Source organism: Corvus hawaiiensis, chromosome 1, assembly GCF_020740725.1.
Source record: "Corvus hawaiiensis isolate bCorHaw1 chromosome 1, bCorHaw1.pri.cur, whole genome shotgun sequence".
Taxonomy (NCBI): domain Eukaryota; kingdom Metazoa; phylum Chordata; class Aves; order Passeriformes; family Corvidae; genus Corvus; species Corvus hawaiiensis.
Genome location: NC_063213.1, coordinates 59,173,162 through 59,187,833, shown reverse-complemented (window position 1 = coordinate 59,187,833; position 14,672 = coordinate 59,173,162). Strand labels below are relative to the sequence as shown.

Here is a 14,672-nt window from a genome sequence, read left to right as displayed (position 1 = left end):
CCCCGCCGCCCGCCCGGGGGGACAGTGCGGGACGCGGAGCCGGGGCGCAGCGGCGGGACGACAATGCAGCAGGCGGAGAAAGCAGGAGGGGCAGCACACGGCAACATGGAGGGAGGCGCGGAGCGGGCCAGCCCCTGATGCGGCTCTTTCTCCTCCTCCTCCGGGCAGCGGCTCCGGCGGCGATTCTCTCCCTGGCGGCGGCTGGCGGCGGCGGGTGGAAATGAGCAGGTCGGCGGCGCTTCTCCTCTGCCTGCTGGGCTGCAACGTGTGGAAGGCGGTGACCAAAACCTTAGGGGCGCCCGAGGCGGCTCAAGGTCGGTGCGGGATGGGCGGCGGGACTGGCCCGCTTTGTGCGGGGGCGGCGGAGGCTGCATTGTGCGGGGGGCCGGGACGAGGGTACAGCGGGGAAGCGGGGCGGTGATGTGAGACCTCTCCCGGCTCCCGCCGGCCGCCGCGGACCCCGCAGCCCGGAGAAGCGAAGGCAGCCCCGCGGCTGGGGAGCTTTTGTTACTGGCAGGGGCAGGGGCTGCGCTGGCCTCATTGTGCTGCCCCCTCCGTTCCTCCCTCCGTCCCTCGGTGCCGCCGGAGCTGTTGCATTGCGTCCTTTTCCCCCGGTTTCCCCTCTCCTCACCGTGCCCGCTGCAGGGCCCGACGCGGCGGTGAGAGGCGGGTGGGGGGCACCGGCGGCCGCAGGCCGTACGGGTCCGCCGGGCTGGGGTTCGCCCCCCGGGCTGACGGCGCGGCTGAGCCGCGGCCCCGGGACGTTTCCGGGCCTCCGTCGGGCCTTTTGTTCGGCGCGGTGGCTCCCGCCGGCCGGGCGGGGTCTGTCACCGCTGCCCCTGGGCAGGCGGGCAGAGACGCTCCCTGGCAGGACAGGGTCGTCCTCGCCCTCCGCCCTCGCCCGGGCGGGCGCAGAAGCCGCAGCGAGCCAGTGCCCGAGCGCCTCGGGGGCACCTGGAGCAGCTCCTGATGCTCCTGTGCCGGGCTGCGGGTCCTGCCCTGGGCTGCGCAGCCCCGATCCTCACCTGTGCCGTGGGGTGGCAGCCCCTCGGCCGGCGAGGTGCACCTGGCCTCCAGCCGTTCCCCGTGTGAAAACTCGGCGAGGAGGGGGAGACGCTGCCGTGCCCCGCTCGCCCTCGGCCTTGCGTTTGGTGGCAGGAGGGCAACCCATCCGTCAGGCTGCGACAGGGATCCTGCGGCGGCATCGCGCCTCCGGGACAACGGGTATGTCAGGATGCAGAAAACTTGTGTAAACAGGGGTACAAGACGTGTTAGAAGGAAATGCATCCTCCCCTGTGGTCAGTATTGGCCTTGTGGGATGTATTGTCAAATGGCTAAATGTGTCATCTGGGATGAGCGATCATACACCGGCTGGGCCTTCATGGCATCGGGCTGGCAGCATTCTTCCCGCTGCGGTGGGGTGGACGTACGCCACGTGAAGGGTATGCTTATGTCCTGTTTTCTCAAAGCTGTTCTGATTGTTGTAACAATCAGTAAGCAATGCCTGCCGCAAGAAGTAAAATGTTAAAAGTAACCTTTTTGGACTGTTTCTTTCATGGTTGTATTTAAGTACACCAAGTAGAATCTGGGTGGGCATGTGTTCGCACACAGAGTAGTCAAAAGGCAAAGGTGTCTTGTAGGAAAACCTGCCTATCTGACATCACATGTAATACCAGATTTTGCCTTTTTTAAAGGGTAAAACAGTAGCAGTTCTGAAATAAGAACCACTAACTATAACTCAAAGGCCACTAAACTTAGGATATACTGAGTTTATTGATAAGCATGCCAGAAAACCAGAGCCGTGTTTGGCCCATGAAGCTGGCATTTTGGATACCAAGGTAATATAAAAATCTACTGTAATTTTTGTATCATATGGAAAAACTCCTTCATGTATGTGATCAAAGTGGTGAGGTTGGCAAAATTAGTGCCTTTCAACTGCCCTGTTGATCTTGTCTTCTATTGTCAAGCTTAATTCAGATGGCATGGAAAGGCTTGTCTCAGTAGCTGCTACATCCACATTGAGACTGATGGCTGATTATTTGGGTAATAGCAGCTGTGTCAGTGAGTAGAGAACATTTTTATCAAAATAGAAATGTCTAATTTCTATATTCTATCTAACATTTGAGTTTTCATAGTTTTCATTTTCCAAAGCCTGGTTACAAGCCCAGTCTTTACTCTTTGGCTGTGTGCATTGGTAAAAGGGCATACGTAGAGCTGATCTCATATCAAAGTGTATTCTGCTTCCTAGTTATCAGCTACTTACTGTGAATCTTTTTTTGAAAGTTTTGTGATGCCACCTTAGCCTTGAATAAGTTCCTGAACATCAGGTGTGATGCTTTTCTGGGGAAAAGAGTTTTTGTATCAGGTACATTCCCAGTTTGTATACACACAGCACAGTAAGTGCCAAACGGTTGTAAAACCTAAACTAGCTGTTTTTCCCTCTTCCCCTTTTAGTACCATGGTCATAGTTGTAGGTCCCAGTAAATAGCCATTGCCAAAGTTCAGGGATGTTTGCAGATGACTGTCTTTCCCATTGTGGCTGGGAATAAGCTAGTTAAAAACCAAGGGCTTGAAATAAAGATAGAGGTTAGAAAGCCAGAGCATGCCTTTAGGGAATAATTGCTTCAGCTGCAGTATTCGTTGTTGGACAGGTTACATGAGACTAGGGTGGAGAACCCTCCTCATGGTGGGACAGATCGGATGAGACTTGGTTAAGATGTTCCATGTCTGTGTTGACAAACCAAATAAATAGGTCTTGGATTTGGAGCTTTTTGAAGGTGGGATTTGTAGTCAGTGTTCTAATTAAGGAAGGGATGAGGAGGGATGCTTTGCATCAACTATTTCTCTGCTTTATTGCTCTCAGACGTATGTTCAGACAGTCCCAGCTTCGAATTCTCCTCAGCCAGACTGATTATGTAATTTGTGCATATGAAAAGTACTGGTAATTAAGCTCTGCACTTAGCACCGTGTTTAGAAAATTGAATGAATTTTCTATGCAGATCTCTTGGGGCCTCTGAAGGTCACAGAGGTATCCTCTAAGTTTCAGCAACTTGTTTTCTTTAATAAGGTAAAGTTCTCACAGATGAGTCGTTCACTTTTGACAGTGTTGGTGCTTAGACCCCCAGCAGTGAGGCTGTTAGATGTCCATGAAGGTTCACCTTGGAACCTTTACCTCTGTAACCTCTCTCAAGTATGTAAAACCTGACAGGTATTTCAGATGAGGACTAAATTGCAGTTTTGTGGGGTTTTTGTTTGGGTTTTTAAATTGTTCTAACAGGTATTCCAGAACTTAAATTTGTTTTAATGCTGAAATGAATGTGTGAAAATTTTGAAACAAACAAAAAAGCCCCCAAACTAACCCTTAAGCTGAATTCCTATTGGCATTGGTGATTTGTTTGGTGAGTACACAAAATACGCGGTGCATGTTTTTGACATGAATAGGTAAAACCTAACAGACCCTTGGCAAATAGGAATGTAAGAGTTATATGAAGAGGTAACATGAACCCAGGGGGAGTGTAAGCATAATCAGTGTAATTTGGGAAGGGATTAAATTTCTTCATTGCCTGTAAACTTTGCTTCTCAGTAGAAGATGAGGATCATTCATTTGTAGCTGCTAGGGAAGTATTTTAAGAGAAATCCTAGAATATTCTGTTGTAGTGCCGAAATCTGGTATTATATTTGTCTGCTGCGGTGTGTATTGTTTTTAACTTGTATTTCAGTTGGTCTTCCTATTTTATTAGTTGTTCAAAATTAAGAAGTTATGAATAATAAAGTAACAGTTGAGTAATAAATAGCACCCAATTCAAATACTAGCCTGTTAGTAGATGAATATGCACAGGAAATCCCACTTTCACAATCCCAGAATGAGATTAGGTAATTATTTTTGAGAATGATGGTGAATAAAAATTCAGATATTGCTGCTTAGTCAGAATCTGCAGTGTTTTTTCCCCTCTGTGTGCATGGAGGACAGGAGGGTTGATGCTTGAGTGCTGCTGTTTGGAATTGTCTGCGAGCAGCCATTCCATTACTTTGTGGAAACTAACTTCACAACCATTTCAGATGGACATTCTGCAAAGTCTGCTTTTGTGGACAGCACAGTAACAGCTCTGAGAAGACCTTCCATTTCTGGGTTTGTTTTTTGTGGTGTTGTTTTTAAACTAGTCATTCCAAGCTTGCGGTTTTAACAGTGATGATAAAGTTTAGATTATGCAGAAATAGTCTTTAATAGTCTTTTCTCTCTTTCCTCTTGCACTGCCATACTGCCTCTTCTCATTCAGCTGCAAATTACTAATGACGGTCAAATCCAAAGGTTTATTTCATTGAGACCACAAATGGACTCCTCAGAATAGAAGCTAAATTGCTCTAAAGCAGTACAAAAAATGTTGCTTTATTTTAGTGGAGGAGCCAGTTGTTTACTGAGTACTACAGTGTTGTAAAATGTTAATGAAGATGAGGTATTTGTTGATTTTATCAATAATCAGATCCAGGTAAGCACTAGGTTTTGGTAGGGTTTTTTCATGTTTGTCTTGAACTACTAATGCCTGCAAATGCCTAGTAACTGATTTCTCTCAGTCAGATGAACAAGTTACCTAGGTGATCTGAGGGTTTAAAACTGCAGTCTTTTTCTCCTAAGCATTTGTGTTCACTGTTTTGGCATCTAATACCTTGCACTAAGTGGTTCAACTTACCTTCAATAGCGCATGTATGCACTTGTGAAGTGACAAATTCATATGTTGGCTTTCCCTGCTGTCCCACTTGGGTCTTGTGGTTTTTTTGCCCACTCGTATCTTGAGATAGTATTAATTGCCATGTGTTTCTCCCTCTCTCCTCATTTTTGTCTTTTTTTTGAAACACCACACTGATGCCTTCTCCTGCTTGAGACTGGGTTCATGAAGCTTTTAGGGATGGCTGTGTCAACCTTTAAGTGAATGGTTTCTGGTAGTAGTAGTTTCTGGTAGCAATGAAATGCAGTTTTACAGTTTTAATTGTAGTGGTTAACAGAAGCTTTGCTATATGTATTTGTGTGCTGGGGAGGAAGAAGAATTGTGCATTTAGATTTTTTGAAAATGTAAGAAATCTCCAGTGGTTTTGGGAGATGGAGGAATGGAAGTGTCACTCTGCTTCTTGTTAGTACAAACTTCAGATTAGTTTTTTACTCTTGTCTGCTGTGGGCAAAGCCAGTCTTGGTGCAGGAGGAAAACCAAGAAGAAAATGCCTGCCAAGGAAACACAATGCATAGGTCATATCATTATAGGAATGTGCTGTACCTGGCAGGTTGGAGGTTCAGCTTCAGTGGTATTTCTTAACAGCCCTGCTTGAAATCTGGCTGTTGAATAGCAGTGTTGTTGGGAGTGATGCTTCTATTCCACATCTCAAATTCTAGTACACTGGATCAATACAGTTGTTGTGAACCTTGAGCTTATAATTTAGGGAGGTTCTTCCAGTCAGCCAAAGGCGAACTAAGTAATCTCCCAAAAATACCTGCAACTTGAAATCAAAGTATGCACTTTTAGTATTTCTGTTGGCTTATACTCTCATTACTTTATGCAAGCTGCATTTTTTGTAGGATCAATTTTCCTTTGCTGCAGTATACATATATATATATATCTGTTCTGCCTTTAGTTACAAAGAAAAGCAGCTTCTGAGAGAACTGTGCTGTTGGTATTCTGCTTCTCCCACAGGTCCCGATGGTTTTACCATATTCATACTAGGGAGCACAAATAAGGGAGGCAAGAAGCCTGTGTAAATGGTTGTACTTACTAGGAAAAATCAGTTTAATAATACTAATATAATACATGTTAATAATATACACTAAAACATTTTGTTTTAGCAAGTGCCAAAGAGAACTGAGTGCTTTTTTTTTTTCTTCAGAAATTCCAGAAACGTTATCCTGAAAGCTGGTTTACATTAAGCTTTCAGTTAATGTAATATCTGGCTTGCTGTGCATGGGTAATAAGCATTATACACATGCTTTTTACAAATACCATCTTTAGTTTTATTAGAAACTGGAAAATATGTATGTATTTTTAAATACAGAACCGTAAGAATGTGAACATATTATAATTTCTTGTTGCTTTTTCTAAGTGCATTGAACCTTCCACTTTAAAATAGTAAGACAGAATCATCGTTGACATAATGGCACATCTGAGCCCTTGAATATTTTTAAGTTTGTTTCAACATAGAGCAACATTTTCATTTCTGTAAAATGGTGATGTTCTGATTCAGATATACCCGTGCCACTCTTGCTAGCTTGAAGAGCAACAGATCTTGAGAAAAACTGAAGGAAAAATTCATTTATGTACAGTATACTCTCTAAATTTGACTCCCTGTTTTTGGTGGGTCATGACTAGCTGCTTGGGGGATTGGGTGTATTTAAACAGAGCTACTGTTGATATAAAAGTAAATTTTGAGTAGAATCAGTTTATGCAGGCAGGGCACAAGAGTCCCTGGAAATCCAACACTGAAGCTATCTTTTACTTGTTCCTACTCTTAGCTTTTGCAGTTCTGTGAGCTGTCACTGCCTGTGCCATTCTGTGGAGGTACTCTAGGGAGTGAATTCCTGCCTTTGTTCATTATCTGTACACCTCATGCATTGGCAGGTGAAGCTTTCCTGCCGCTGTGAGTGGGAACCTGCACCATGGCAAAGTGCCGCTGTAACGGGTGCTTTTCAGATGGACAGGCAAGACACATAGCAGTATAGAGGACACCACACAGGCCTTGCTGGAGCTGGAGTGACTTGTAGGGGCCAACCTCAGCCTCTCTGCCCTGTGGGAACCAGGCTTTGAGAGACACAGTGGCAACTGAAGTTAGCAGAGAGGAAATGGAGCATGGAGGGGAAGCCAAGGGGAAGGAAGTAGCAGCATCCTTTCAACTTGAGAACAACAAAGCAGCTGAATCCAATGAGGTGCATAATGCTTCCAGTTTAGTTGTAGCTGCACGAGTGCTGTGAGCTGCTGTACTATGTGGTAGGTATAATACAATGAGAGGGTTTAACAGTAAAGGGGAGCTCACCTTGACGGTCCATAAGTGCTGAGGTAACTAAGAGGTAGAGGCATAAAGTAGTCCGGCTTTGTTAAAGAAAACAGAGCCCTTTCTTCTTCCTGCAGTGATTAACAGAAGTGATAGTGATATTGGGTGCTTCCTCTTGTTTCATCCCACCTTTGTGATTGTCATTACTGAAATATACTGTCTTTCATCCTTTATAAGCAAAGGTATACACAGCAGCATTTCTCAAGTGATTTTGTGAGACTTGTTAAGAAAACAGCACCAGATAAATTAAAAGCTGCATTTGTACTGCTGCTGTGAGGAAATTATTGTATCAGCGGTTCTGTCCAGCCCTCTTGCTCTTCACCATACTGTGAAAAGTTATGCAAGGTGAAAGGTTAAGATCCAAACATCTCATATGTCAGTCTACATGTCAAATACTCCTCATGTGAGGGATATGCAGTTTGCATCCAGGGTAGGAGGCATCTCATCTGACTTGGGTGTCTGCAGTCTTCAAGTGTCTGCATTGTAGTGAGTCACCCACGGTCCTTTTACAGACAAGAGGATCTAATCTTCTCAGCTAATGGAGCTGAGTATCATTCCTGTCACCTGGAGTAAGGACGTTTGGTCTGATGAATCGTGCTGTGTGAATCTCCACTGACAAGCATAGCAGCCTACACAGCACCATTTGTATTCCCATTTAGTCAGATAAATCCTCCCTCAGTGTTGCCTCCCTCAGTGTTGCCCTCTGGCTTGGCCTTGAGCTACTGAATATATACAGTGTAATAAACTATGTAAAGGAACACACACTTGGATTACCTGGCTGGGTTATGTGCTTTTCAAGACTCAAACAAGAGTTATTGTCTATTTACATTTCTAAACCATTTGTCTTTGTAGCATTATGCTTATGAGTCTAAGTGTTTCACTCCCAAGAGTAAATAAACAAAAAGAAAGGTTTAGGAACAAGTAAGGAGGCTTGTAGAGTTGTTTGGACTTGCCTATATGTTTTGCCATGTCTTTAATTAGCTTTGTATTCCCAAGGGTTGATTTATTCTGGATTAAACTGCATCGGTACTCTCATCTTTGTCTCTTTTCTCATACTGGCATTTGTGTAGCAATGTGGTAAACCAGATCAAGGAAGTTATCCAACTGAAAACTCTTGTATGCATCAACTCAGTCTTCACCTGGATAGTTTCCCTGACTGGATTAATCAGAAATTACACAAATGCTATGGCTGGTGCAGCAGAAAGGGCTGGGAGGAGCTGGTAATGGAAAACAAGGACTTCATGGCAGCCGTGCCAGTTGATGCAGGATTGCATTTTTTTGTAGAAGTAAAGCACAAGACGTAAGGCACAGCATTTAGAAAGGTAACTGTTTTAAAAGTTACTACTTAAAGGAAACTGCTCTTGTCTGGAAATATGATACCACCCCATCACTCAAAGTAAAAGCATAAAGAATTTTTTGAAAAACCTATTTGCTTACAGTAGACAAAAAACTGCATTATACAGTTAATACTGGCAGACCTGGGCCTGGGTGCTGGCAGATGATTTGAGGCGCTTTCATCTGCAACTGTCTCTGTCAGAACAGTTTTTTCTCCCTACCTAGGATTTCCGGTTTGTACCCTGCATGGAAGTTTAAACAGACTTTCATCCACAGTTTCAACTCAAGTGTACTGTGACATGTAGTCCTCAGGAGTGTTTCTCCCAGTTGTAGGGCAACAGGTGAGTTAGTACCTGAGTCGTCTTTTCTCTGAATGTTCTAAATGGCTTGAGAGGAAATTATATATTTCAGTTCATTTGAATGCTAAAGAAACATGGGGGCAGTACTGGCACTTACCACAGTCTTCTGGTAGAGTAACTTTGCCAGCAAGTCATTAACATAGGATTTGACATGGTTAGTTATGCCTGGTAGTGTCTGGTTGCTCCTCTCTGATCTGTCAGCTAGAGTGATTCCCACCTTCCTTCAGTTAATTGCTGTACTTTCCTTAGCTACTGCACTTCTGCATTGATGTCTCCAAGATTAGAGTGTCTGCTGAGAGATAAGAACTTTTCACTCTTTATCCTGTGCTTCCTCCTTCTGTCCCAGTGCTGGCCCTCTGTATCTTGAAAGGCTTGGTTTGTGTTTGCTGATGACAGGCAGGAAGGTGTGCTAGGGAGTGTTCATGGCCTTCTCTTGTTTCTGTTTGAGTTGGGCAAGCATTGCTAGGGCAGTAAATGGATCCAGGAGCTCTGGAGACAGGACTGATGGTTTGCAGGGGGTGAGGTGGATGAGGGCAGGAGGCACACCGCTGGGCAGGAGGGGATAAACTTGTCCAGGCTTTGCATTCTGTTTGCAGAATGGGAGTCATCAGCTCAAGATGGGAGCTTTCTTTACTTCCCTCTGTGTTGTGCTCCTGGCAAGTTCTGAAACCTGCTGAGTAGCATGCTGACCTGGACAAATATTGCAGTAGTTAAAAAGGCTTCTTGGGGTAATAACATTGACAGACACAGTGAAGCACAGCGATACTGCTAGTACCCAGAATATCCTTGCAATATTCACAGCTTATTTCAGCATTTGGAGTCCTGGGAAATAACTTAAGCTTGGGCCAGTCTCTAGGTTCATGATGTGTGATTTACAGGACCCAGGAACACAGATTTTGAAATGAGAGCTGTATTTTTGTTGTTTTGTGGTGTACCTGTGTGTGGGGACAATTATATTTTCCCTACTGCAAAAACCTTAATTTGAAGACATTTATTTTCTTCAAAAGTTAACTATCCTATAAGAACAAAGGAATTTTTACTTCATTCTTTAGTATACTGATAGTTGAAACTTTTTAGAGGGAGCTATGGCATTAGACTTAGTCAGTGAAAATATTGTTGTTAGCATGTTACATGAAAATTAAATATACAGTTGCTTCAAGCAGCCTGAAGCAGTAGGAGCTAGAACTTAAAATGGGATGAGTTTGCTTATTGCTGTAAGCTACTGAGTTATAACTGCAGTGGGCTTTAGAATATTAAATTAGTAAAAGTACTTTAAAAATCAGTCGTTGAAGGAAGAGAATCTAACATACTAAAGGTCTGACATACTATCTGACATACTAAAGGTCTTGTTGAAAACCATTAGTTTTTCCAGACATTTGATAAGGCCTTCCTTCTTCAGGTCAGGTCAGATATGAATACTTACGTGCTCTGTGAGGCTTTAGCTCAGCAAAAACTACTTGCCATTCTTTAGCTATGTTCAGAGTCTTGGTGAAGATGTTGTTTTAGTTAGTAATTTTACCTGTATGTAATCTTTCAGTGAACTGAGGGGGGAGGGGGGTGTGTTTCATTTGTTTGGGGTTTTTTAAGGCGTGGTTTACTATTGCTGCTTAAAGAGCTGAGTGAGCCCTCTCAGCAGATGTAGTTAAAAAGGAGGTCAAAGTAGTGTCATGTCACAAGCTGACTTTCTAGGCACAGAAAAATAGCCTTGAGTTTTGAGGGGTGAGGGACTAGGTAAACAGAGTAGAGCACTTTTCGTGGTGGGCTTCTAGAAAGGTAATGTTTATTCCCGTGTGCAAGTTAATGCATGCTTTAAAGTGTACTTCCATTTTTCTGTGGTGAAAAAACAAATTTTAAAAAATGTATATGAGCTCTCAAGGTCAGACTCATAAATAAGTGATAGACCCGTAGGTTCCTTCAGAGCAGTAGAGAATCTTTGCTTACCATACATGATTGCACATAAACAAAGATGCTTTTTAATATCTGATTTATTCTAGGATCAAGTCTTGCATCAGTTAGCTGCTTGGAGTGATCAAGTGTCATCTTCCCTTACCCCTAGCCTAATTGCTTGGGGGAAAATACTAAAACTTAAATTCTTATGGCCAAGCTCTCTCAGGCACTTTGTGTGCCTGTGCCTGTGGTGATGTTAACATTTCCAAGAAGGAATATATTGAATGCGAGGAAAAAGAAATGTACAGCACTGTTTCCTTACCATGATGCTGACATGGGACAGAAAGTCTCATGGCCTCACTGTTACTTCATGCCATTCTGTCTGCTGCTGTACAGGATAACAGTTGGTAAGGATATACTCGAAAATAGTCCATCCTGACAGAGCCTTGGTACATACAGGGCTGGCCAGAAATAAATGGTATAATTCAGAAGACCTTCTAACAGCCCAAAGGCTTTGAATGCTATGGGTATATTTGCCAAAAGGAACAGCACTTTCTCTTGATGAGCTTAATCTTTTAAGTTATTCTTACAGCTTCTTGAGTGTATAAAAAAAGTAATAAAAGTTCAAATTAATAAAGGAGAGTACCTTCCTTGGAGAAGAAAGGCTCGTTGCTTGTTCTCTAGTCACAGGATGAGGAAGGTATGTCTGTTGTGCATGAAATAAGGTCAGGAGTAAAGAGAAAGTGCAGTGACCATGATGATACACTGTGTAGGTCAGGGCTGGAAAGTAAATCAAGCCCACACAAGAGTTTGTTCTTAATTCATGCCGTTTTTACTTCAGTGGTTTGGGAACTTTTTAATGAATTAAGTGATACTTAGTAATGAAGTTTCTACTTTGTATTGGGTTGACCCTGAGTTGATGGACAGTCTTTAAGACCAATTACGCTTCTCACAATTTACATATTTAAACCGCACAGAAAGGCGGGACTTCCCCTTTTGTCGGAGCTCGCCTGCTGGGAGGTGGGGGGGGGCTCCGAGCCTCCCGGCCCCACCGGGCCGGGCCGGGGCCGCTACCTCTTTCCCCCTTTCCCAACGCTGCGGCACGGACCCTGGGTCACTGAGGGGGACTGTCCCAGAGCCGCAGGCAGCTAAAACCAGCCATGGACTGCTCACAGCTAAACCCATCCAGCGCGGCTTCTGGGGACAGGCGGGTCCCTCTCCTCTCCATGTGGAGCCGGCGGAGCCAGCGGGAGCCGGCAGAGCCTCCTGTCTGCAGCCAGCACACTCCGTGCTGAACTGAAGAGGACACCACGCAGCCAGCAGCACAGAGGGAGCGAGGCTTTCCCCACCGTAAAGCCCGAACAAGAACACCCTTCAACATGGCGGCTTCAGAGTCAGAGAGAAAGAGAAGTGAGTCCCGTGGGACGGAGCTGGAAATGGCGACGGGAGAAAAGAGGGCGGTGCCGCGATTCTGGCGCGCAGCTTAAAAGAAACCTTCTTGCATGCCGTGGTAAGAAACTGTAATACCACAAACTGTTTGTCTCTTTAATCCATTTGAAGAACATGAGGGGATGGAGTATCTTCGTGTGCCTGTGAAGATTGTGAAGAATGCCTATGCCAGGCTATATAGAAGTAGTAAGAGGCTGTTAGAGACTTGTGGCGAAGAAAAGCCTTTGTGTGCAGGCCAAAATAACTTATCCTTAAAAAGATGAATAACCCCATGTGATGGCCCATGTTTTGTAGTGTGAAGGAACTGTGAGATTTTTCATGGGAGAGATGTTCTACACACAGCAGATTGTTTGTTTCCGGGCGGATCTGCTGTTAGTGGCAGTTTGGGAACCACGTGCAACTGAAGGAAAACCCTTTTTTCCTTAAGCATGAGAGAGAGACTTTTCAAGAACTGGAACACTGACTAACATCCCACGTTCTGTTATCCCTTGTGTGAGCTGGGTAAAAGGAGAGAAGTGCTGGAGGGGTGGGGGGGGATTTGCTTTAATTTTGTTTTGTTATTTTGTCTTTACTTTTAATTCTATTAGTAATAAAACTCTTTCATTGTACTGCAACTGTTTAAGGTTTGTGCCTGCTTTTCTTTTCTCCTAATTCTTATCTCACAGAAGGAAAATAAGTAAGTAATGAATATTTTGAACCAAAACCACTACATTCAGTTGGTGTTTCTGCCCGGTTTCGAACGCAACCCGCTACATACTTGGACCCTTGTGAAGTAGTGTTCAGATTTATTCCTCCTCTTCTTGCAGTTCCATGCTTTTCTTTGTCAGACCTGCATGAAAGGTAAAGGGTGAAGCCAGAAAGTGGCCTGGCAGTGGGCAGCACAGTGGTGTGTCAGCAGTCTGGGTTTGCTTTCAGCCTCCTGGGAAGGCAGAGAAGCCCCCACCTGCTACACTGATGTTCAGATCTGAGGGGGGTTTTTTTATGTACACAGCAACTTGTCCCCGAAATGAATGGCAAGCTTTGTTTGTGAATATATGTATGTGAAGAAAGTAAGAAGATTTAAAAAAGGGAGGCAAAAAGAAAAATCATAAAGGTGATAGGAAGGCATGTTAACGTTCCTATATAGAAATTGAAGTTTGAATGGATTCCAGCTATGAGTGCTAAGATCCTTCTTCCTTTTCTTCTTGCACTTTTCTTCACCTTCCCTTTCCTACTGAGTCGAGCTTAATTTTTAAGTTTATTTCATTTTGGCAGAAGGTAACCTACATTTTAAAACATAGTCTTGTAAACAAATTTGTATTTCAAACATACAAAACTTGATGTTGTGGGTAACATCAGAATCTCATTTCATACTCTGAAGCAGCAGGAGGATTAAACCCTCAAATTCAAGGTGCTTTTTAAAAGTTGGTACTTGTCTGTAGTTAAAACACAGAAAATACCATAGAAAGCAATTATTTTAATTTGGAGAATGAGACAACACTGATAAATGTTGATTTCAGGAATTGTGCTGATAACCAGTTGCATTCGTCAATGTTCTCCATGCTTATAGCGTAGTATTTGGTTTAACATTTTTGTTACTGAAAACCCAAACTGATGACCTGTGATTTTTATGAGGTAGCTGTGTATTCACTGGACTTTGCCTGAGGGCGAAATAAAAAACTATGTGCTTTATACCACCTTAAAAAGAATAGGGAAAAATAAAAGAACTTAACTGTAAGTCCATTGATCCCTTTCCTTGTCATGAATTATTCACATACTAGTGTGATTGATTTTGTTAGGGGAGCTTTTTAAGACTTGTGAAGAGGAAAACAAATATGAGCATAATAATTAGTATCGATATAATACCTAGTTATCTTTCACACCTTAGTTTGTCTCAGTTTGTCTTAATTACCAGGTTTTTGAGACAAAAATTGTGAGTTAGTAGGATTAGTTTCTCCTAGTGACTCTTGAAAAACTATGTATTTGTTTGTTGGAATCCTGTCTTCTTATTTCAGCTAAGAATCTGGGATGGCTGCAGTTGGTTGGAGACCTCAGCATTCATGCACACATGTGCAGATGTGCACACATGCTTGTCTTGCAAGGCCATATGGAATGAATCAAAGCTTACCTCACAGTAGTAAAACTGTAATGCATTTTCCACCATTTTCAGTTATGTGTTCATGGCATGATATTCTGTACTTTGAACAACTTACAGTGATTGCCCTTTGTAAATGGTCATTATTCTGTGAAATTAATGTATTCTCCAGGATACTTAGCATCAGTTTTGTCCTGGATTGCTGTGGATATTTCAATAACACCAGAAGTTGTGTCGTCTTTTCTGCTCACTGGCTTTGTTCAAAGCAGCTTTGGCTTGCAGATGCATACAGATGTGTTTGTTCTTTCTTGTTCATGGCAGTAGATTTGCAAAAAACCCTTGCTAGCAGATAGAAAGCATGTGAACTAATTGAGTGTATGAGTATGTGTACTTCCTTGTTCAGGATTTTTAAACAATCTGGGACCTCTAATTAAACATTGCTGGCTTCTGGTTGGTTTTTTCCCCTGCAGTTTTCATAGTATCTCATACTATTATTGGGAGTTCTTAAAAATTTACAACTTTATCAGAAAAAGTGGATT

At 43.4% G+C, this 14,672-nt stretch overlaps 1 protein-coding gene across 1 annotated transcript in view; it reads left to right on the top strand.

Moving 5' to 3' along the window:
- FAM171A1 (family with sequence similarity 171 member A1) overlaps positions 1 to 14,672 on the top strand; it is an 88,074-nt gene continuing 73,402 nt past the window's right edge. Inside the window, exon 1 of the mRNA XM_048306781.1 lies at positions 1 to 314. Coding sequence (XP_048162738.1) covers positions 221 to 314 — 94 coding nt within the window. The 5' untranslated portion in view covers positions 1 to 220. The remainder of the gene's footprint in view (positions 315 to 14,672) is intronic.